Below are 25,759 nucleotides of genomic sequence, written 5' to 3' on the forward strand. Positions count from 1 at the left end.
GAAGGTAGGAAGGAATGTGGTTTGGCAAATTCACATGCGGGAGGGAGGTCCGAGCAAGGATCTATGAGCTATGGATCAAACACCGGGGAGTCGAGAGGGAGGCACGAATAGAAGGTTTGCTTGGGAGGAGCTGAGAGTGCAGACTTCGCTGTAGTAGAATGAGGAGGAGAACCTTGAATCCAACGATTGGGATTTTTTGTTTAACTTGGAAAGAAAGGGGTAACTGTCGAAGGGTTTTGAGGAGGGGAGTGATGTGTTCTGAAAGTTGTCAGATCATCCAAACAACCGCACGTAGGATAAACTGAAGAGGGACAGAGCCAGGAGACCTTTAAGAAGGCTGTTGTAATTACCTAGCCGGGTGGGTGGTGGCTGCTATGGTGGAGAGGAAGGGATGGACCCACAAAATATTGGGGAGGAAGAGCTAGCTTGATATAGAGAATGAAGAAAAACAGATCAGTAGCTTTGGGGACTGGGAAATCTAGGCCCTACTGTACCTTGGTCTCACAAAGCAGCATGAATTGTGGAATTGAAAATAAAACCCACAACAGTGAAGGAAATCAATTCCCAATTTTATCTTGTTCCTTTTAGATGGAAGAGGTTTTACAAGACTCTTCACTTCAAATTTGTGCAGCTCGGGAAGTTGAAATGAAAAATCATTCAGAGACAGTTGCACAAAAAGGCAGCATAAATTGACCAGATCCATATGTGGGGGATATGACAATTATACTAAAGCAGATGATCATGATTGATGATGATGAGCATCATGAAGACTTTAGGACCGAGGGCCTGCATGAAGAAATTGATTATAGTCCTAGAGGTGGGAGTGACCGAACTCACTGTATAGTATGTGCAAAAATTTTAGGTACAAAAAAGAATTTAGTGCCAGAGTTAAAGTAGGCGAGTGCCAGAGTTGTACTGTAGCGTCACAGATCAGTGGGAGTTTGCCTTGGTAGCCATTGCAGTCTCCGTCATCCTCCTTAGCTGTTTTCCAGGATTCCTGCTTGACCTGTCCGCCATGTGAGATGCCCTAGTTAATTTTGTGGTGTGAGACTTTACCACTTCCCGATTTTTGACTCTTCCGCTGAACCCCACCCTGCTGTGAGATGAGATGATTTTAGGAGTGGGGGCCTGGGCAAAAGCTACAGCATTTATAAAAGGGGACGGATTTTATTCACCACCCAGTTGAACACCCTTTCCATGGTGGAAAATAAAGGAGAGGGAGCTATAAGAATGATTTGTCAATGCTTAATTTCTTTTTAATTCTGAAAAGTAGAGGCCGAGATTATAAAATCAGCTAGCGTAGACCTTATCGTTCTTCATACTTCTATTTCAACTGAACACTGAATAAGCCTGCTAAGGATTCATACTGATGATAACCAACATTTAAAAAGTCATTTGCTAGGTGTTTCTTTCTAAGCACGTCTTTTCAGTATGGAAAGGAGAAGCAACATGGCGTAGTGGATAGAGTATGGACCTGGGTTCCGATCCCGGCTCCGCCACTTGTCTGCCAGGTGACCTTGGGCAAGTCACAGAGAAGCGAAGTGACTTTCCCAAGAACAGATGGCAGGTGTGGTATTTGTTAATCCCTTTCTCTGTGCCAGGCTCTGTACTGAACTCTGGGGTAGATACAAGCCAATTGAGTTGAACTTAATCCATGTCCCACATGGGGCTCCCAGCCTTTAATCCCCATTTTACAGATGAGGTAATTGAGGCACAGAGAAGTGAAGTGACATGCCCAAGGCTACACAGTAGATGATTCATTGTATTTACCCTCAGTTACCAAACCAACCTCTCCCTCCTCCTTGCATTTTGTTAATCTACTACATAAAATATAAGTACCCGACAACCTTAATCTGATTGTTAAATTTGGGATATCGATTATTTTTAGTCGGCTTTACGATGAGTTGTCAGTGTTACTTCAGCCATTTAAAGTACTGAGACAGGACTTCTAAAATGTAACAGTCAAGTCAGTTTCCATCTCCTTAGCTTCTGAAAGGTAGAATTACAATTTTCTGAAATTCTGGTTCCTTTTAGTCAGTAAAGAATGTAGGGTTCACTGTACGATGAGATAAAGATGATAATTTTGTACCTCTGCCTTATTCTTTGATGCCATTTTATTCTAAGTTACGTTTTATAGGGAGATGCACTACAGCATGCTTCTTTAAAACGATAGTGTCAGCGTTCTGTCCTGGAGTGTTGCCATGTTTCTAAATAGGCTTTGACAAATCAATCAATCATATTTATTGAACACTTACTAGGTGCTTGGGAGAGCACAGTAGAACAGAGTTGGTAGGCGCGTTCCCCGCCCGCAACGAGCTTTCAGTCTAGAGGAAGTAGGAATAATTATGTGTGCGCCCACATATATGTACGCAAACACACACACACGTCTTTCAAGTCTGAAGGTGACCATTCTGATGGTGAGACTTTTATCTAAGTGTGGGGAATATGCCAAGATTGTCATTTACCGTGCTGTTACTTTTTTATCCACTGCTCCTGATCCTTTTTTCATTTCTCTTTCTTTCCGGCTTGATCCTCCTAAATCTCTTATTCTCAGATAGCCAACTTCATTTTTAATGGCTAAATGCCAGGCAGATGGATTTGGTGTTTCTTGATCTCTTCTCGCTGTTCACAGCTATGCCAAGTCAGTCAAGGCTTTTCTTCATTTTGTTTTGAAAGCTTTTCTCTCGTCCACCTGTTCACGCAATTTCAGAACAGCTGTTCAGGCGTCGTGTTGTTGCCATTCTCCTCATATGTCCTGTCCAGTAAAGGTGATATGATAAGCATTGCTTCATTGCTGGTAGACTGACCGTCTTTGAGGACTTTGTTGCTTATGATCATACACACACGCACACAGAAATCAACTTACTATCTCCCTTTAAAACAACTGAGAAAAGCAGATTGCCAGAATTCACCGACGTACTGTGGATAGCCGTGATGGATGCCGGCCCACAGGTCCAAAACCTTTTCTCCCTGTGTGAAGGAATAACCTAGTGATGTAACCGATCACTTCCAACACTCTCCAGATAATTAAGGCTAAAATTAATTATCATTTCAGGGAGATTGTAATGATTTTCCTTGTTAAAAGCTCCTTCCTAGAGACATTGCATTATTTCTTACTGGTATCTTCATTCAGTCGTATTTATTGAGTGCTTACTGTGTGCAGAGCACTGTCCTAAGCATTCGGGAAGTACAATTCAGCAATAGAGACAGTCCCTGCCCCCACCAGGCTTACAGTCCAGAACGGGGGAGACAGACATCAAAACAAGTCTTGCATAGGGGCTAAGACACAGGTGGGAAAGTTTTGCTGGGTGGAGGAAAAAAAAAGGTGTGCTCATCAAAAATCACTCTTCAAATATTGTGATGGGCGGGGATCGTGTCTACCAACTGTATTGTACTCTCCCAAGTGCTTAGTACAGTGCTCTGCACAAAGTAAGTGCTTAATAAGTATCATTGATTAATGGGGAGGGAGTTGTGAAAAGGGCAGCCGGAGAATGTCAAAGAAATCATCAGAGACGAGGTAAAACTGTGTTTGTAGTTTAAGATATTTTAATGTGATTTATTTTTATGAGTGGTTTTAGCAGATTCATTATATGTGGGAACTGTGTCCCACCTGATGAACTTGTATCTATCCCAGTGCTTAGAACAGTGCTTGGCACATAGTAAGCACTGACAAAGTGCCATTAAAGAAAAATAAAAACGCTGTGGACCCTTCCTGGGTCCGAATTTCCTGAACAAGCAGCCACTTGGGGCCGTTGGAAAGTCCGATGAGTTAGGTAAGCAAAGGTTGAAGGCTGGGACCCTGCATATATTAGACACAGGGCTCTACAGCCAAGAAAGGAAGATCCCACCACACTTCACAAACCAGCCTGGGGTGCCCTCAGTGGCAGGAATTGGAGGCGATTTCCCGGAGATGACTTCTGCCCTGCCTGACAGAGACAGACTGATCTTGTGATAATGTTGGACCGGTTCTGCTCAGAATATAGGCTGGTGATAATAATGGAGATAATCACCCCCATCATAATTATCACATTCTTCCTACATACTTCACGGGAGAGGTCAAGTTTTATGAGTAGCGTCTGCCCTTCAAAGGGAACCTTGTGGACAGGCAACATGTCTACCGGTTCTGTTACATTGTACGCTCCCAAGTACAGTGCTCTGCACAGAGTAAGCATTCCGTAAATACCACTGATTGATTAAAAGCACAATAACAGGAACTTCTGGAATTAGACCGTATTCTCCAGAGCCGTTACCAAGAGATTCCGTTCAGCTCAGTCCACCTTGGGGGATCCATGTTTATTTCATGGGCCAGCTCCAGTTGTGAATTTCAATGGCACCCACCCACCCATCATTACAGAAGTCCAGCCCCTCCCCCACAAACCAGGATCCAGAAAAGTTGACCTTCCCAACTGCTAGAACATGGGGAAGCTGCAGCAGGTTGAAATCAAAGAGTGGGGAACTTCCGGACCGTGCCCTCCTTGTATTGTTCGTCTGTCCATTTGGCCTTTAATCTCATTTTCTTGTCGTTTTAAATGCTTCCATTGTCTGCAATTGACTTATCTTTGCTATATGTTTGTTCTCCCCAACCTCGATTGTGAATCCCATATGGGACAGGGACTCTATCGAACAGCTTATCTTCTATACACCCCAGTGTGTTAGCATAGAGCCTGGCACATCCTAAGCTCTTAATAAATGCCATACTCAGCTAAATTAAAGATAAATTAGTGGTCTGGGCACTTTGTCTTGTGATCAGAATCTCTCTGTTGTCCTTTGAAGGGCAACGAGCAAAAACCCATATCTGATGGGCCTGTGAGTTGCCAAGTTTCTACACTAAAGGAGGAAAACCACATTTTTAATTACCATAGATTACAAGTTATTGCCGAGGTACGGTGCTAATTCGTTTTTAAATAATTCTAAGATACTCAGCCATCACTGCCTGGGTGCACATAATTTTCCTTGTTTTTTCCGGTGTTTGCGGCTTCTTCTTGAGTTGTTCTTCTAATCTTTCTGGAGAATATTCCCTTCCTGTCTAGTGCATTGTCTGAAAATATAGATGCCCAACCTATAGATAAAATGCCTGTTTTCCGAGGATTTTATTTCTTTGGTGTTTTTTGGTCTCTAGTAAATATGACAGGTGAGTTTTTACTTTCTCACTCTAGACCAGCGAGTCATATAAAGGTGTGACCAGAGGCAGGTTGGAGTGTTTTCAAGTTTCACAGTGGCTAAGAGATGGTCTTCCAATTATGGATTCCAGAGGTCTGGGGTCATCATTCCTTGTATGCCTCTCTTCTACTAGACCAATGTGCTCTGAAACAAGAGTCTGTTACACCTAATACTGAGCTGGGAAGTCAGGTGACCTGGATTGTCCTTCCAGCTCCACCACCGATTTCATCGTGTACTACCTTGGGCAAATCACTTGCTCTCTCCTCTCGGTTTCTATTATCTGGAGCATAGGGATGATAAAAACTTGCCATCCACCTACCTCACAGCATTTGATGTGAGGACTAATGAAATACCTACAAAACCTCCCCAGAGGAAAGGTGCCATACAGATACACATCACTATTATTGTTTCCTGTCAAGTTTACTTTGTAGCTTCTCCTTCATTTCCCGTTTCCCGGCATTTGGTAACACTGTTTTCTCTTACTATATCATATATCACTTGACTTGCAATAAACCATTAATTTCAACATAACTTTATCCCATCGTAACATTTTGGCCCCAACCATTGGTTATTTTCAGAATGTTTCATTTCTAGCGTCTCCGTCCTGTTCTTAGTAGGATCTTTGTGGCGCTGGATCAACATTTGATCAAATGATCAACTACTCACTGCAGTATCCTGTTTTAATTATCCTTTGAAAAAGGAAGGGAGGAAGCTCCAGCCCTAACAAAGACTATCTTCTTATAAATTTGTGAATATAACAGTAGGCTGACCATACATACAGTCTAAATTGCCATTGGCTGTCCCTGACAATTTTATAAAACTATCTACACTTTATTGGAATTGGTGCAGACTTGACTTGAATGGTAAATCTGCCCTGCACTGGCTCCTCGCTGTTTTTTCCACAATTAGAGGCCTGGACATTCATATCCAGGTTGGAATACACTCAGAACAATTTTAGGCTCCACAGCATTTTGGCAATGTGTTAGAACAAACCAGAATGGTGGGAGACTATAACCCCAGCTTGCGGCCCTCCCCCCGCACAATTTAACTCTCACCAATTGTTGAGAAGCAGCGTGGCTTGGAAAGAGCACGGGCTTAGGAGCCAGAGGCCGTGGGTTCTAATCCCGACTCCACTACTTGTCAGCTGTGTGACTTTGGGCAAGTCACTTAACTTCCCTGTGCCTCAGTTACCTCATCTGTAAAATGGGGATTACCACTGTGAGCCCCACATGGGACAACCTGATTACCTTGTATCTACCCCAGGCGCTTAGAACAGTGCTTGGCACATAGTGAGCACTTAACAAACACCATCATTATTGTTATTATTATTGAGAGAGAAGATGAAAACACAGATTGGTGTTGTAACAAGATAGATTGTCAGTCTACTTAGTATAGTTTAACCAAGATTCTCCTAAGAAAGCTAGCTACCGTGGACCTGGTATTGAGAAGCAGGACGGTGTAGTGGATAGAGCAGGGGCCTGGGAGTCAGGAAGTCATGGGTCTTAATCCCGGCTCTGCCACTTGTCTGCCGTGTGACCTTGGGCCAGTCACTTTACTTCTCTGTGCCTCAGTTACCTCATCTTTAAAATGGGGATTGGGACTGTGGGACAGGGACTGTGTCCAACCCGATTTGCTTGTATCCACCCCAGCCCTAGTACAGTGCCTGGCACTTAGTAAGTGCTTAACAAATACGATGATTATTATCGGAAGACTTGGCCACACTCTGGAAGTTTCTGGTATGTCCCGTTGCCGGGGGCTAAGTGCTAGGTTCTGTTTATAGCTTCCGTCCGGCTGTAGGATGGTATCAACATATATGATTGTTCGAAAATATTCCAGATGTTGAACATTACATGGAGAGTACTGAGTCCAATCAGCAGTATCTGGGACTTGTCATCCCAGGACAGAAGCCTGCAGCCTCTCAGCCTGCTCCTGGAGCTGGATTTAAATTGATCAGAGGGTCAGGAGCTCAGAATCATCGCTGAGGTCAAGCAACCAACGATCACCAAGGCTGAAAATCTTCCATTAGACTGTAACCCCCCAGAGGAGGTGAGAATAGGAAGCAAGGATTTGGGGCTGGGGCGGCATAATGCAACCACTGAGTCTAGCACTTATATACTTACCTATATCCATCCTCGGCCCTCTTGTTTATCCGTTGAATTAACTGAATATTCCCTTAAATTATTTAGACTTCACTGCTCAAAAGTATTCTTTGTCTCTCCCCCAATCAGTCAACCAGTGGAATTTATTGAATGCTTACTGCATTCAAAAGAGCACTGTACTGAATGCTTGGGAGAGTAGACTACACAGAATTGGTAGACAAATTCCCTGCCCACGACGAACGTACACCCCCAGTAATATGTACGTTGTTTGTGGGCAGAGACCCCGTTGCTTCTTTATTTTCTTCTTCCCAAGCACCTAGTCCAGTGAACACTCGGTAAATACTATCACTAATGTTACCACTCTGAAAATGTCCTTGGGAAGGGGCATGGGATATTCATTGGGCTTTCCCCCTTCTCCTCCTCCTCATAGGCAAAAGTCCCAGTTTGGGATCTTCTATTTCTGACCAGCCTGTCTCTTGCTGCCTTTTGATCATCTCTTGGGTCGATTTTCCAATTTGCAGATTATTAAAAGTGCTCATTTCTGTTCTCCTTATCTTCACGCCCCTCCACCAGAGGGTGGAATGAAGGGAAAAGAGATAAAACCCAAATTATTTAGTTATACTGCTTACTAACAGCTCTGGGATAAAAGAAAATTAATAGGGAAAGAAGTTTGAAATCATTGGAATATCTGTGGATTTTATTTATCTAAGCACACCTTTCCCTGATTACCACAAGTAAGCAGGTTCCAGCTGTTTGCGACAATTTCATTACTGGTTTCATTGATATACGTATAGTCCGATAAGAGGGTCAAAAATGGGTCATTGTTCTCTTGCCCGTTTTTTTTTTTTTTAGCTTAGTAGAACAATTTAATTAAACCTTATGGTTCAGTCTACTGGTAGGGAAATATTTTTCCTTAATAGATGTGTTAAATTTTCAGATCAGAAAACTTCTTTTGCTTTGTCTTTGATGGTGAGAGTCCTGAAACTTGAGTGTGTTAAATATGTATACTCGATTAGCATTTCTCCAATTCAGGATGTGTTGTCTGATTAGATGTTTCCACCTGCGAGATCTGATGAAAACCAATCCAACCCTTTCTCACAAATAAATCCATTTTCATTAATACACTGAAAAACTATTTCAGAAGGAGCCTCCTCAGTTTAGACCAACTAGTCCAGTTCTGAACCCTCTAAAATAGCGAGGGACCAGCGCAGTTCCCGACAAACCGAGCTCTACCACAGCTAGGGGGTCATTTGAGGGTCAGAAGCAGCATGGCCTAGTGGCAAGGGCATGGGCTTGGGAGCCTGAAGTTGTGGGTTCTAATCCCGCCTCCGTCACGTGTCTGCTGTGTGACCTTGGACAAGCCACGTAACTTCTCTGTGCCTCAGTTACCTCATCTGTAAAATGGGGATTGAGACTGTGAGCCCCACGTGGGACAACCTGAGAAGCAGCGTGGCGCAGTGGAAAGAGCACGGGCTTTGGAGTCAGGGCTCATGAGTTCGAATCCCAGCTCTGCCACTTGTCAGCTGTGTGACTGTGGGCAAGTCACTTAACTTCTCTGTGCCTCAGTTCCCTCATCTGTAAAATGGGGATTAAGACTGTGAGCCCCACGTGGGATAACCTGATTTCCCTGTTTTACCCCAGCGCTTAGAACAGTGCTCTGCACATAGTAAGCGCTTAACAAATACCAACATTATTATTATTATTACAACCTGATTACCTCGTATCTACCCCAGCGCTTAGAACAGTGCTTTGCACATAGTAAGCGCTTAACAAATACCATCATCATTATTATTATTAGGTTCGGGGGAGCTGCTCTTTTTATCCTGAAGCCGTAAACCAAACCATAATAGATGGAGAATTTTGGAATTTGAGTGATAAGTGATCTTTACAAGTCTCTCTTGTGCATTTCAAAAAGCGGTAGAGGCCGTAACAGAAGGAGCAGAGCTTAGGTGCTTTATTTGGGGATGGAATCCAAGGTATTGCTGAAGTGGCTCCATTTTCAGCCTGTTTTCGGCACTCTCCAATCTCATCAAGCAGAAGATGAATAACAGTGGCTTTGGGAAAAAGCCACAGAGGCCCAATGGAAGATCAAGTCATTTGGAGGCTTTCAACTAAGAACTAGTATCTGTGGTCAGGATCTGGATGGGTCTGTTTGTCTGTACTTGCAGGTGAGCTCCTTGGGTCAGAGCCTTTTGATATGTAGCCTGCTCTTGGCAGAGCAGATTCTTCCTGGCTCAGGAGCCTGGATTAGGGGTCAGTGTGTCTGAACCAAATTATCCCGTCTTTCGTTTCTCACTGATGCATGCACAAATTAGCTTGAGTTTCTTTTCTTGGTGGTGGTGGTAGAGAGATGTCTTCTGTCTGCCTTGGTTACTAATAGTAAATTGTTGATTATAAATGTAATCAGCAACTTTAGAAAAGTGGGCATGACCCAACTGTATATGAAAACCTGAGCTGTTCTCATGATTCAATCCTGGCTCTCATATCTACAGGCTAAATATATGTTTCTTTAACACTGAGGTTATGGCAAAAAGCTCGGGAATGTTAAATTGAAGCAAATTACATGTCTCCTCCTCACCCTACTGAACCATTTGTTTGGGATTTAGCTATTTTAAAATTGACGAGCCAGCCTGGCAAGGTAAATTTAAAATGAAATGCCTCTTTTCCTATTTCTCAGCTTTTGCTGTTTGAGGTTGGCTTCCACTGAACCTGCTTCCTGCTTTTGAGGTACAGATTAACATCACCTGATCATTCTGAGGGGCCCATCACGTAGATGGGAGAAAATAGGAGGCAAGTGGCTAGCTTTATTTTAATATCTGGGCCACTGTTCGTATCTGCATAACAGTGAGAAGTGCGGTCTAATGGAAAGAGCACGGGCCTGGGAGTCAGAGGACCTGGGTTCTAATCCCTCTTCCTCCATTTACCTGCTGTGTGACCTTGGGCAAATCACTTACCTGTTCCTCAGTTCCTTCATCTGCAGAGAGAGAATTCAGTGCTTCTCCTCCCTCCTGTTTAGATTGTGAGTCCCACATGGGACCTGATTATCTTCTGTCTACCTCAGTGGTTGGCACGTAATAAGCACTTAACAAATACCACAATTATTATTATTATAACATGGAGAGGGTTTCAAACTGAAAAGCTCTTTTACTGTTCTTGGGCCACCTCCTGATAGGCCCTTCAAATATGATTCAGAAAAATCTGCAAAGCAGTATGTACTCTGGGATGAAGCCATGCCCCACGGACTTACAGCCTAAAATGGATCAATTTCGAACGTCATGTAAACACGCATTCAGTTTGCCTCCTTAAACCGTTTCCCTCCCCTTTGTTCCCTCCTGCCAACTCGGTACGCATGTTGATGTGGTTGACTGTTCAAATTTTATTGAACATCTTTGTGAATATGCTAAAAACATTTCGATCCAAGCAGCCTTGCTGGTTTTTGGTTTTTTCCCGATTTAATTGGGTTAGATGTTGGTCGTACCCATCACATAGTAGCTTTTGAGGGCATTTACATTTTCAGCTGCTAATGCAGTTAATAGAGAGAACATAATTTTCTCCCTTTCACATTTACACACCTACTTATACGCACACACACTTGTCCACACATACACACCACAATCAGAGATGTCAGTGGAAGATAATTGAGTGGGAATTTATCCTAATCCATTTTAGCGTATCTGAGGCCACAAATGGAGTCTCCAGAATAGATTTAACCATTTAATCCTCTAGATGATTTCCTCACCTGACTAGGGAAATAACGCACATTTATTCAGACTAGGTTTCAAAGAGCCCATTTCAGCCAATGGCAGCGTCTGTAGGTTAGAAAATAGAACAGTTCATTTGTACTTTCTGGTTTCGTGTTTTTATTTGAGGTACTGTGAGTTAAGCCTTAAAAGGTAGCATTTGGAATGTAAGGCAACGTAGTAAGCGAATTAATTTAGAGAGGCATTTAGTTTAGATTGGGTTCAAGGAACTGTTAAATATCCCAGAATTTTGACTGTAAAGGGATTAAGAACCATTTGATAGGCAATTGGAACTTGATCAGGAAAAGACTGAACTCTGAGGTGGTGGATGCTGGAATCAGAGAATTGGAACATTTTTGGCAGGGAAATTTTGTCCAGATTAGGGGAAGATTTAAGAAGCAGAGAGCCTATCAAATAGAGTGAGAGGAATGGAGCATGGCAGTCATTTCTCATGGTTTTAGCCCGGAGATAAAGAGAAAAGAGGGCTGCCTTAGAGTTACGATAACATGTGTGTGATGGGTGTTCAGGCTGGTTGTTCCTTTGAAGTGCTCCTTTTCCAGACGTGATCACTTAAGACCCTGAGATTCATTAAAGACGGCTTATTATTGTCAGGGTAGATCCTCAGTCTAAAGACGGTTGCTTGGAAAATCGCAAAGGCAGACCGTTTCCTTTTCCGGGTGTTTTACTGAATTTCTGGTTATGTTTATAAACTCCTAATCTTAATATTTAGGTAAAGCACTGAATTCCATCTTTAATTGGTCTTTTATGATAGGAATGTAATGGTTTCCATACAGATTTTTTGAGTGTTTTGAAACCATAGGATATTTGCTACTACAGAGAATGGTTGTAGGGAAAAGAGAGACGATCAGTCAATCAGAGGTATTTATTGAGTGCTTACTGTGGGCAGAGCATTACGCTGTCCTAAGCACTTGGTATCGATCCATCAATAGACTATACCAATTCAGTGCCTACTAAGTGCGGAGCACTGTACTGAGCACTCAGGAGAGTACAGTACAACAGAGTTGGTAGACATGATCCCTGCCCACAGGTAGCTTACAATCTAGAGGGGGAAACATATTAAATATAAACAAATTTTGGATATGTACGTAAGTGCTGTGGGGCTGAGGGAGGGGTGATTAAAGGGTGTAATTCTAAGTGCCGGGGTGACTTGGGGTAGTTTGACATCACCCAGGTTTTGTGGTACACATCGAGAACACCCCTCTTCTCTAACTTCCGTTCATATGCTAAGACCTATCTCAAGATTTCAAGATTTCCCTGTTTGAACATTCATTTCAGCGTGCAACCGAAGACAGCAGTGAAGATGAGTTTCCAATTTCTACCCTTTTTTAATGGTACTTGTTCAGCGCTTAATAATAATAATAATAATAATAATAATAAAGATGGTATTTGTTAAGTGCTTACTATGTGCCAAGCACTGTTCTAAGCGCTGGGGTAGCTACAAGGTAATGAGGTTGTCCCACGTGGGACTCACAGTCTTAATCCCCATTTTACAGATGAGGTAACTGAGGCACAGAGAAGTTAAGTGACTGGCCCAAAGTCACACAGCAGACAAGTCGCGGGGCCAGGATTAGAACCTGTGACTCCCAAGCCCGTGCTCTTTCCATTAAGCCGCACTGCTTCTTACTGTGTGCCAAGCACTGTTGGACACAGTCCCTGTCCTACATGGGGCTCACGGTCTAAGTATATTATTAGCCCAGGAAGCGAAGAAAAATTTAACCCACACCATTCTCACTGTCTTTCCCACCCCATGAACACACTTCCCTAGAGACCTGGCAATGAGCATGAGTCTATTTTTTTTCAGGTAAGAGTTTAAAGTAGATGGCTGTCTCCTTGTGCCAGTTCTCTCCTCATTCAACCAGTGGAGAAAGTCCCGGGCCTATGATTCATTCATTCGTTCAATCATATTTATTGAGTGCTTACTCTGTGCAGAGCACCGTACTAAGCGCTTGGAAAGTACAATTCAGCAACAAATAGAGATAACCCCTGCCCACAATGGGCTCACAGTCTAGAAGCAGGGAAACAGACATCTAAACAAGTAAACAGGCATCAGTAGCATCAAAATAAATAGAATTATAGATATACACACATCATTAATAAAATAAATAGAATTATAAATATGTACATATATACTGTAATTGCCCAGGGGTAAAGACAAGGATCCCGAGTTGCCAGCTAGAGGCAAAAGTCTTGGAATGGAATGTAGCCTACTACTCTCATACATAACAAATGTTCTTCTGCCCTGTCCTGCCTTGATTCAGGATACGGAGTGTGTCCTATAGATTAAATACTAGGGATGTATTGCGTGATGTCAGGTGGAAGGTGGGTAGAGCAAACGTGGCTTGGAGGGGAAGCGGGGAGAGGGGAAATCATCCCTCCCTCCATCTCTAATCTCCAAACTTTCTAGGGAATGCTCCAGAATTTGGTATTCCTACCATGCACATGTACCGTCATGTTTGTATCTTGGATTTATTTCTCACATCCACTGTGATCGTAACATTTAATAGGGATTGCATCTTTTAGGAGCACCTGTGTCCTTCAAGCCTCTTCCCCGCCCTCTCCCCCCCCCACCCAACACACACACACACACACACACACACACACACATACCGTGCCTGTGGGGACACTGGAGATTTAAGCTGCAGAACAGTGGGAAGCTTTGGTTGCAAGTGGACTCTGCGTGACCCTAGCGACGGCACTCTTAGGCCCGTACCTGGCCTAAGACTCTTAACGTGGTCTTTTATGTTGATTTTGTATTTATATTATTTCATCATTCCCGTCGCCAATCCCCTCCCCTCCATATTCTTAGACTGTGAGCCGCTGGAAGGACAGGGACCGTGTTAACGGCTCACCTCTCTTTTTTATTTTTCCCCAGCATTTAGTAGAGTGTTTGATACCCAGTAGCTGCTTAAAAATACTCTTATGGCTACTTCTACACCCACACTCATCCCAAACCATTTTTTCTAGGAGAAAAATACAGAATATCAGATTTCCCCACTGAAATGATTTTCCACACTCTTTTTAATATTGCAGGGCAGGGTGGTACTGACCCTGTTTTATTCTTAGCATAGCTCCCTGTCCTCACAGATTTTATTGATTTAATGGACCATAAGCGATAAAAATGCACACAGTTTCATCTGCGATAAAAGGCCTTGAGAAATAGGGTTAGTAAATCAGAAATTTAAGACTTTAAAAACCTGATAGTCTTCATAGAGAGCTTTAGCTGCCTCATTGTATAGTGAATATAGCAAATTCTTGATGGGACTTGCTTCTTCTTCTTCTTTCTTTCTTTTTTTCTTTTTGAATGCAAGAAACCAGAATCCTTTAATCCCCAAAGCCCAGCTTCAAGAAAGTGGAATTAGTGCACCGAAGATTTGGTGATGGCCCCCAGGAGCATCTGAGAACTCCAGGGCCTTGTAATAACTGGACTCGGGAGAATTTGTGACTAGTTCTTTAGCACAGACATTCTGCCCCCTTCCAAATAAAAATGCTTAGCCATTCATTCCCAAGCTGCCCTGCCATTCACCAATCAATCAATCCGTCGTACTGATTAATAATAATTATGGTATTTAAGTGCTTACTATGTGCCGGGTAGCACTGGGGTGGATACAAGCAAATTGGGTTGGACACAGTCCCTGTCCCACGTGGGGCTCATAGTCTCAATCCCCGTTTTACAGCCGAGGTAACTGAGGCACAGAGAAATGAAGTGACTTGCCCAAGGTCACACAGCTGGTGAGTGGCAGAGCCGGTCTTAGAACCCATGACCTTCTGCCCCCCAGGCCCGTGCTCCATCCACTAGGCCATGCTGCTTTTCTGAGCACTTATTGAGTGCTTACTGTGTGCTCTACTGTGTGCTCTCACTGTACTAAGCGCTTGGGAGAATGCAATATAACAGAGTTGATAGACATGTTCCCTGCCCACAACGAGCTCACAGTCTCCTCAACCTGGAAAAAAAAGGAATTCAGGAACACTTGTACTACCTGCTTCTTAAACCCAAGCAGAAAAAGCTTCAGTGAGAAAAAAGGCATTGTGTTATTTCTGCCCTGTGTTCATGGATAATTTCACTTGGGAAACCTTTCTACTCAAGAGGTCACACACACAAAATACCGACCCTATCAATTTAATGCTCATGTACTCTGACTAAGAGGCATGAAATAGCAACCTGCCAATACTATATTAAAGGTCATTTTCTATGAATTAATAGACGCACTGTAAAATGACTTGTGACTTAAAACACTAGCTGCCTTCTTAGATAGATTTCCAGACTGTAAGATAGTGGTGGCGGGAGGGCCGTGTTTAAAAGAAGCTCCATCTGGAAATCTGGTGTGACAGAATTATTCTGAGGGTGAGTGTCAAGGAGGCAACAATCTGGTAGTCCTTCCAAATATTCTGTTGCTCCAGTCAGAGACAGATTTCTGAACTGGCCGGACTAACGAGCGCCTCAAAAAAGGCATGGCTCCAATTCAAGCTTTAGATTATAAAGAAGTTTTCCTAATATTTCAACACTAAGCAAAATAAAATTTATTGAAAATACTTTGGACAGTTGTAGATATTCTCTCCACAAGTAAAAATATCAGTAGACTCAGAACACTTTTCTTAAACTATTTCAAACCCTATAAGCCAGGTTTTGGCTCAAGATTTTCATTATCCAGTGGAAATTAAAATCAGCTGTAGCCTCAAGTACTCATTTTATAAAATACACTTGGAAATATTGTACTTCTACCACTCGAGTGTAGAATCTTTTCCTTTTGAATGATATAACATGCATTTGACAGCTTGGAGGGTTAGAAAGTCTGGCCATATATACAGTAACCTTCAGACTTCCAAGTGCCACAAAAAGAAGGCACAACCTTTCTAATTGTTTACATTTGACAATGCCGTTGTGAAACCATGAGAACTATTGCGAGATTACATCTTACCTCTAAATGGACCTGTTTCCTATGGACACAAAGGCCACTCTTTCATTTCTGACATTGTTCTTCCCACACACGCTTGGGTCTCCTCATTTTTCCCTTTTTTTCCTCTCCTTTCATTCATAATAAGAGACCTACCACCTGTTACGTATCCTCTCTGCCTTGTGCACCATTTCACACCCATGCATAAACACACATTCAGGCTTCTCACCTTCTGCACCTTACAGTTCTACAGTCAGTGAATTAGTCTCTCCGCCACCAGAGTTGGGAGAATACAATACAAAAGAGTTGGCTCCCTGCCCACAAGGAACTCACAATCTAGAGGGGGAGACAGACACAATTCCTCCTGCCTTCAAGACATCTCTACTTGGAGGTCCTCCCATCACCTTAAGCTTAAAGAGTCCAAATGAGAACTCCTCGTCATCCCACCCGAACCGTGTCCTCCCCCTGACTTTCCCATCGCTGTAGACGGCACCACTGTCCCTTCTGTCTCACAAGCACGTAAACCTTGGCATTATTCTTGACTCCTCTCTGTCATTCAGCCCACATATTCAGTCCATCACTAAATACCGCTGGTCCTACCTTCACAACATCACTAAAACCCTCCCTTTCTTCTCCATCCAAACTGGTACCACGTTAATACAATCACTCATCCTATCCCTCCTGGATAACTGCATCAGCCTCCTTGCTGACCTCCCTGCCCCCTGTCTCTCCAAACCCCAGTCCATACTTCACTCTGCTGCCCGGATCATTTTTCTACAGAAATGTTCGGGACAGGTATCTCCCCAGTCCTCAAAAAACTCCAGTGGTTGCCCATCAACCTCCACATCAGACAAAAACTCCTCACCATTGGCTTTAAAGCACTCGGTCACCTTGCCCCCTTCTACCTCTCTTGCTACTCTTCCACTACAACCCAAGCCTCACACTTGGCTCACCTTCTCCCTGTCGTCTTTCTCGCCGCAGACCCCTCGCCCGCATCTTGCCTCTGGCCTGGAACGCCCTCCCTCCTCAAATCCAACAGACAATTACTCTCCCTCACTTCAAAGCCTTATTGAAGGCGCATCTCCTCCAAGAGACCTTCCCTGATCAAATCCCACCTTTCCTCTTCTCCCACTCCCTTCTGCGTCACCCGGAATTGATCCCCTTGTTCTCCCCCCCACCCCTCCCAGCCTCACAGCACTTATGTACGTATCTGTAATTTATTTCCTTACATTAATGTCTGTCTCCCCACCCTCTAGACTGGAAGCTCATTGTGGGCAGGAAATGCATCTGTTTATTGTTGTATTGCATTCTCCCAAGTGCTTAGTACAGTGATCTGCACACAGTAAGCTCTCAATAAATACGAATGAGTGATTAAATAAATTAGGGCTACGTAGGTAAATGTCGTGGGGGTGAGGGTGGGGTGATTATCAAGTGCTTAAAGGGGTATGGATCCAAGTACGTGGGTGATGCATTAGGGAGAGGGAGTAGGGGAAAGGGGGACTTTGTTGGGGAATCATGGTTTTAGCATGATTTTAAGCCAAAGACCTTACTGGGAGCAGCATAATATGCCTGGAAAACAGTCTGAGCTGCCCAAATCCCAGGCTTAGAGAAAGTTCTGTGGGGTTCTGTAGTTTCTTTGGGGGCAAAGTTGAGCACCCTAATCCTCCATCCTTTTCCATCCCAGTAGCCCGAGTCATAGGGATGTTTCAAGGAAAGCAGTAGCTGTGGTTGAGGACAGAATAATAATAATAATAATAATAATAATAATAATGTTGGTATTTGTTAAGCGCATACTATGTGCAGAGCACTCTTCTAAGCTCTGGGGTGGATACAGGGTAATCAGGTTGTCCCACGTGAGGCTCACAGTTAATCCCCATTTTACAGATGAAGTAACTGAGGCACAGAGAAGTGAATGACTTGCCCCCAGTCACACAGCTGACAAGTGGCAGAGCTGGGATTCAAACCCATGACCTCTGACTCCCAAGCCCGGAGTCTTTCCACTGAGCCACGCTGCTTCTCAGAAGCAAGTGTCTGTCAACATCTTGCTGATTGGAGGTTCCTTTCTAATCAGTGCATTAGTAATAAGCGGCATTGTGATGCATTTATTGTGTTCAGTCGTATTTATTGAGCGCTGTGTGGCGAGTACAATATAACAGAAAACAGACACATTCTCTGACCTATGTGCTAAGCACTGTACTAAGAGCTGCTCTGCACATAGTAAGCGCTCAATAAATACTGTTGAATGAAACACTGGGGTAAATAGAAGATGATAAGGTCTGACACAATTCCTATCCTATATGGGACTCACACTCTTTAAATAGGAGCGAGAACAAAAGTTGCACCCCCATTTTACAGATGAGGAAACTGAGTGACAATTGAAGTTAAGTGACTTGCCCAAGGGCACCCAGCAGGCAAGAAGTGGAGTTGGAATTAAAACCCAGGTCCCCTGACTCCCAGGCCCATGTTCTTTCCACTAGGCCATGCTGTTTCTCCGAACTGATTAGTAATTTTTCGGCCAGCTGTACTCTAACTGCTAAAAGAGAAATGTGAACTTCCATTTGTTTGGAAAATTAAGTACAGCACTTTGGGCCAGGAGGTAGAAATAATCCGCATGGTTTTCAGGTTAATCATTAATTTGAAAGTTTTATTTTGATTTATGATGATCAAACCAGTGACATTAAAGACTTAGGAAAGCAGCGTGGCTCAGTAGAAAAAGCACGGGCTTAGAAGTCATAGGTCATGGGTTCTAATCCTGACTCCGCCACCTGTCAGATGTGTGACTTCGGACAAGTCACTTAACTTCTCGGTGCCTCAGTTACCTCATCTGTAAAATGGGGATTAAGACTGTGAGCCTCACGTGGAACTACCTGATTACCCTGTATCTCCCCCAGCACTTAGAATGGTGCTTGGCACATAGTAAGCACTTAACAAATACCAACATTATTATTATTATTATTACTATTAAGAAGTTGGTTTTAGCCGGGTAGACTGGGGATCTTGGCTTGGTCTGTAAAATCTGTTTTGAAAAATCACCATGCTGCAGTCATTTCTGAAATAAAGAACAATTCATCTTAGTGGATTCTTTCCCGGCAGATTACTCATTATCAAACCAGTGTTACAGCCAGATTTCAGTGTTTGCTTCAGGATATTCATTGTTCATTATTCCTGGGAAGTGTGCCTTGTCATCTTCCCAAAAAATGCTGAAGATTTATTTGGTCTAGTCAGGAAAGGAACATAGATTTTTATTTTTTTTTGAGGAGTTTTTTGACTTCTCAATAATGTAAATCCAGGACTGCTTAACTTTTAAGGGGGGGTTTTTTGGACTGGGATGGGAGACTGGTGGGGGGGGGGGGGGCGAGGGGCGGGGCACTGCACCCCTAGAGTATTTCTTTTGGAACGAGATGAGGGCCTACATGAAGAGGATAGGCCCCATCCAAACTTTCGAACTCCACCAGGTCAGATCAGAACCAGAAAAGGGTACGGGGCCATACGTCCTAAAGATGCTGCCGCTCGTATGTGGTGAGTTTACGTCTGCACGCCGTGTCCCCTCCTCACCATCGTGCAGTCCGTGGAAATCGGCATTCGTATCAGGACAGAGGACACTGGAGGAGGAATGCAGGGACACCAGGAGCCTCAAAGCACGGAAGGATTAGGACGTATAAGCCACGGGCCAAGTTGCTACATAGAGAACCCATTCCAGAAATCAGTGAATTAATGCCATTGATTGAGCACCTCTTCGGTGCCAAAGCGCTGAACTGAATGCTTCGGGGAGTACAAGAAAGTAAAACACATCCCCTGCCCTCAGCGAATTTACAGTCCAGCACCTGAATACTGTTATTATTGAGATCATAACCAAGACCCAGGCACGGAGGCGGGGGGGGGGGGGGGGGCGGCTAGATTTTAGCAAACCTATGATAAATTTAGAAGCTCTAACTTTTATGTTTTTGCAGAGCTTTCCCCCATTTTGTAGTTAGAAAAATCAAGGTCCTTGATACAAGAGAAGAAAGCCTTCCACTTTCACTTTTCTGGCAGGCAGGATATATAGCTTTTGCTCATTTTTAGATGTGAGGTCTGACCAGCAGGCTACCAGATGACTCAGGATCCATCTGGCGGCTTTTAAGAAACTCAGTCTGAAAACTTTGGTGTTCCACCCTTTTGGGTCACAAGTAAATATTTGCACCACAGCAATTTCTCTATTATTAAATTTGAACTTTTTTTTTTTTAATTTCACCGTGCCGTTCACTAAGCCACTTACGAAGCAATGTTCTTGTGAGAAACTGTGGGGGAATATTGCCTGAGTTTTTTGAGTAAGCTTACAAAGGTGTGTTCTGGCACAGTACACTGTGATCATCAGAAAGAACAAGAACAGACAGACGGTGAACAAATGCTTTCTTCTTGTCGGTGTCTCTCTGCAGCTAGCTATTGCCGTCAGTTGGTACACAAATATTTCTAGAAGGTTGCAGCGGTAAGTATATGACTTCTGAACAGGAATGAGGATCACAAAACCTGGCAGAATTTAATAGGTGAAGGCAATGAAAGTTCACCGTTAACCATAATTTTATAGCCAAAGAGCCACCCAATAATTTTTTTTTATGGATCCAAATGTTTTACACCCTATGTCACTTATTTTAAAGTAGTTCTCCGTGGCTCGCTAATGAAAATATCCTCTAAGGATTTCAAGTTGATGCTGGAGCACAAAAACTCCATCTCTGGCGGTGTCAAAATAGTTTGAGCTATAAATAAGAGAGATCATTTAAAATGGGAAACAGTGGCCTCGTGGAAAGAGCGCAGGCCTGGAATTCAGAAGACCTCGCTTCTAATCCCAGCTCTGTTGCTTGTCTGCTGTGTGACCATGGACAGGTCACTTAACTTCTCTGTGCCTCGATTACTTCATCTGTAAAATGGGAATTAAATCCCCCTCCCTCCAATTTAAGATTGTGCGCCCCATGTGGACGAGGGACTGATTGATTTGCATCTATCCCAGCACTTAGTAAAACATCTGACACATAGTAAGCACTTAACAAGTACCATTTTTTAAAAAAATTGCCCCTCAGCTGACTTTAAAAACCTCTCTCTTCAGCCAGGCCAATTGTTCAGCTGAATGGGGAATCTATTATGAACAATTATTATCATTACTATTATTATTGTACTCGTCACATGCTTACTACACGTCAAGCACTGTTCTGAGTCCTGGGCTAGATGCAAGTTAAACAGGTTAGACACAGTCCCCGTTCCACATAGGGCTCACAGTCTAAGGTTCCATATCATTTAACCAGTGATTGTGATAGGTAGGGGTGGGAGGAAGGAAAAAGAGACTGCTTGTTTTTTTGATGGGGAATCAGGTAATTTTGGAATATGCTCTCAAGTTCTGAGGATAATCTGACGATATCCTCACTGAAAGGGCATTGAATTGACTAAAAGGAATTGAATCAAACCGACCAAATCCCCCATTCTCTGTCTTAGAGAACTAATTGCTAATCAGAACACGGAAACACGACAGCCTTGTACAGGGGAGTGCTAAAAGAGGGATGAGCCTGACATTAGGTTTAGGGTGACCAGAATGATGGTGTTCTTTGGGGTTTGGCCCCACCTTCTGCTTTTGGCCAGGATTACAGGACTGAACCCATCAATCGCGGTTGCTATTGCTGTCACTGAAGAAGAGGAGGAGATGGAGTTAGAAGAGGAGAGGGATTAGCCTTCCTGTTCAGTTTTCCGAGTTTTCAGTAAGGCCAGGGATTTCTAGTCACGGGCCAGCCGCACACGCTACTTTTCACGTAGCTGCAAATGCTGTCGGCCTCAAGCCCCTCGATTTATTCGTTTATTCAATCCATAATTTAGTTTAATGTCTGTCTCCCACTGTAGACTTCAAGCTCCTTGTGGGCTGGGATCGCGTCTACCAACTCTGTGGTGTTGTACTTTCCCCAGTGTTTATAACAGTGCTTTGCACGCAGTAAGCGCTCACTAAATACCACTGGTTGGTGGAGAGGACAAAAGCCACGTTCCATCTCGCTTCTCTTTCCATCCACTCCAATGGAACCACTCCGATCTACCTCTACCTCCCCCTTTTCCTGCAACGCATCCACCCACTTCTCTCATTTCCTCATGATTACCTCTTCCTCTCCCTGTTTCCTGTACAATTGCACTGGAAGTCGGTTTTTGAAAGTAAAGTAGACGTTTGGGAAGCAGCATGGCGTAGTGAATAGAGCATGGGCCTGGGAATCATGAGGTCATTCTAATCCCAGCTCTCCCGCATGTCTGCTGTGTGACCTTGGGTAAGTCACTTCACTTCTCTCTGCCTCACTTACCTCACCTGTAAAATGGGGATTAAGACTGTGAGCCCCATGTGGGACAGGGACCGTGTCCAACTCGATTTGCTTGTCTTCACCCCAGTGCCTAGTACAGTGCCAGGCACATAGTAAGCGCTTAATAAATACCGTAATTATAAATACCGTAATTATTTGTTTGGGAACCAGAATGGTTATTGATTGTTTTCCAGCTTCCTTGTCTTTGCTGTTGGTTGGCTGAGCGTGTGTGATCTGGCACACAGGACAATTACCTGGTGGTGTGACACGATGCTAGCGAGATGTAATAACGCTGCTTTTTTTTCCTCTTCTACCTTTAGAATTTCAGAGGCAAGAAAGCGTGAAGTCCCAACATAAAAGCATCCAATTATACGACACACCTTACGAACCAGAAGGTAATGGTGTGGAGTCAGACTCAGAAAGCGTGGTCAGTCAGCGTTTACGAGAAAGCAAGTTGCCTCAGGATGATGACAGGCCCGCGGATGAATACGATCAACCTTGGGAGTGGAATAAAGTTACAATTCCAGCATTGGCAGGTAAGACAAGGGGAGGTGACATTTGAAAAGTCATCGGTTCCATTGTGGTACCATTAAAACAAGAGCTAATATTTCCTGAGGTATTATCTCACTTATATTTGGTTTTTTACATATTTTCACGGCCCTTTTCCTAGAAAGCCAATGCACTTCACACGTGCTACTTCAACAACCGTCTCACAAAAGCCCTGCTAGGTGGACAGGTAGGCCACTCTTCTGGGAAAGGGGAAATGTTTCAAGGAAAGAGAATGAGCGGAAGGAATTTGGTTCTTCTCTTTTCTCTTGAAAATCATCCCTGTAAGAAGCAGCTTTTAAGAATTTGCAAGGCTGTGCCCCTGCTGGGGGTAAAAGAAGCTAAAATGTGGTTGAGACTCTCTGGAAGCAATTTGCTTCTGCAAGTCACCTGATTAAAAGAATTTGCAGGGCTGACAAGGTGTCGGCCTAGTTGCTACAGTAAGACTGCTTCCACAAACTGCCCCTTTTGCCCTCTGACGAAATGACCTAGATCAGATTCCAGCCCTCACAGGCCATGACTGAGTCCTCGAAAAAACCCCACAGGCAGGCACTGACTCCCATCTGAACTGTAGGAGTGCGAGGAGGGAAGTTTATTTTTTTTAGAAGCCCCTTTTTCTGCCTGAGATTTGGGATGGAGATGTCTGAGTGTCTCTCATTGCCATCTCTTCTGTCCCACTTCCTGGTTTGGCAGAGAGGTGAGGATAAGCCCATCCCCCAGTAGCTTCAAGTAGGACTGCCACTGTTCCCAAGCCTGGAATCTTAAAATCTCTCCCTGTGAAGCAACTGCTTTCCTACCTCTGGGAAATGCATTCCCTTCAAAACAAAACCCGGGATCCTGTCGCAGGTGGAAATGCTTGTTCACCCCTGAGGTTTTGCCAGGGAATTGTGTCCTCCTCGGCTTCCACGAGCTAGTCAGATCTCTCTGTCAATACGACATCACATAAAAGTCTGCATTTTCTGGGCAGCAATTTCATTTCTTCATTTTCCCTAAGAGTACTGCATTTTGCACTTGCATTTCCGAGACCACCTACCTAAAACGGGACCCCAGGCAGCTTCCAGAGCATGTTAAGGGGTGAAATACTTCGTTCATTAAGGGGACAGTGGCAAAATGCATCACAAGAATGAATTTCATGGAAAAAACCATTATTAACAGAAACTCTGTCCTCCGCAATTCACGGATTTAAGGTCATCTCAGAAATCCCTGACTGCAGAGCGTCTGAAACAGCACCCAGACGGAACAGTTGTAATCGCAGAATTCAAGGAGGGAGCATGAAAAGGGACCTTCCTGGTCAGCAGTACTCTCCTCCTGCGAGACTAGCGTTAGATAAGGAAGAACCAGGCACCCGACTCAGCCAGGCCGACTCACTTGCTACCGAGAAAGATTGAGAATATCTCATGCTCTTCAAAGGACTCTAGAAAGCAGACTCACCTGTTAGGAACAGTCCCAGTCTTTCCTGAGGTTGGTGGCTGTGGGGGCATAAAATGTTGTTTCCAAATATAAATATGGATTTGGGTCCCAAAGAAAAGACTCTATAATTTAACGTACACATTATTGCAAATGCTATAATTGAGCAAAACAATGAACCTACCTTTGACGGTCATCTAATACAAGTATCCCTTTTTGGGACGGTAGAAGGTCTTGCCACAAACAGGTTTCACTCTTCCCAAAATATTTTACTACTCTCCAGATAAGCGGATGTTACTCATCCTCGGCAAGTGCGATAAGACTATTAGAAACACTGCTTCCCATCCTAGGGCACACCAAACAGTGCCATCTTTTCAGCCAGAACAGTGGAATCCCCTTGTAGGGTGTGACTCGTGACATTAAACCTCGTTTCAGTAGGTCAAGAAAGCTCTTGTTAAATCCCATTCCCCTAAAGGAAGATCAAGAGGGAAATCAATGGAGTGGCTCAGGAGGGTAATGAGAACTAGTTAATGAAACATGATTAGATTTCTAAATGACTGTAACTGCATTATTTGTTAAGTCCAAGCTCTCCAGATATGTCAGAAGGGCTGCCCCTCACTGAAGAAAAAAAAAGCATGCCAGGTTGATAGGGATTTTTCCTTCATTTCCTTTTGGTTTTGCGGGGGAGGGTTGAAACCAGAAAATATTAGGAGAGAGAAAAGCTCTCTCTCAACCCCCTCCTTCCTCTAAATCTACTTTTCCTTACAACCTCTGAAGAACATTTTATCAGATCGTCCCACTAATTAACTAATTTATTTCTGGGAGGAGAGCAGGGATCAGAATAACAGCCTTAGGGAGGTGGGCAAAATGGAGAGAATCGAGGCAAGAAGAATATAGTGTTTTACTTCCTTGAAAACTGTTTTTTATTGATGACTGACCCTTAATTATAGCAGTTTCAGGAGGTGCTATCCATTTTCCAAAAATCTACCTGGTGACTCTGGCCTATTGGTTATGAGTGCACTGATCCAATCTGACAAGCTAGAATCAATATTTAATAAAAATCTTTTTCTGAACTATTTGTATTACTGGTGAAGTTAAGTGAGACAATCTAATAGCTACTCCATTTCACCAGTTGCCCAAATCACACGTATTTCAAGATGTTACAGACCATGGTTCTTCCCCTTGGAATTTAGTTAGAAATGTTTAATTAAAGATTCGGAAAGGCCGCTGGAGAGAAGATGCAACTCCCAAACGTCTTGACCGCGGACGTGGCTTCCCCTGATTGTACCCAGTGAGTGTACGAGTACAATCGTTGGCTGTCCTCCCCACCCCCCACCCAGTGCCAGGAAAGATTAGGAACATTTGGCTTTTGATGAGAACCAGCAGCAGAGTTCAGATCCTTGGGGTCCGATTTCACAGGATGGCAACCTGCTCGGTTAGCAAAGGGAAACAATGTGGCACGTCGGTAGCAGCAGAAGGATATTGAGGGTTTAATCAGCCTTGTGGGCCACCTCCCCGCCCATCGGCAGGGGTCTTCCACTTCAATCATTTCCGCATCTGTTCCTATACGATCGCAGAACTTCCATTGAAGT

The 25,759-nt window shown here is 43.7% G+C and overlaps 1 protein-coding gene across 1 annotated transcript in view; it reads left to right on the forward strand.

Moving 5' to 3' along the window:
* Window positions 1-25,759, forward strand: part of SHB (SH2 domain containing adaptor protein B) — a 249,053-nt gene that overhangs the window by 122,902 nt on the left and 100,392 nt on the right. The window contains exon 3 of the mRNA XM_029055698.2: window positions 22,535-22,750. Coding sequence (XP_028911531.1) covers window positions 22,535-22,750 — 216 coding nt within the window. The remainder of the gene's footprint in view (window positions 1-22,534; window positions 22,751-25,759) is intronic.

This window comes from Ornithorhynchus anatinus, chromosome X5, assembly GCF_004115215.2.
Source record: "Ornithorhynchus anatinus isolate Pmale09 chromosome X5, mOrnAna1.pri.v4, whole genome shotgun sequence".
NCBI lineage: Eukaryota > Metazoa > Chordata > Mammalia > Monotremata > Ornithorhynchidae > Ornithorhynchus > Ornithorhynchus anatinus.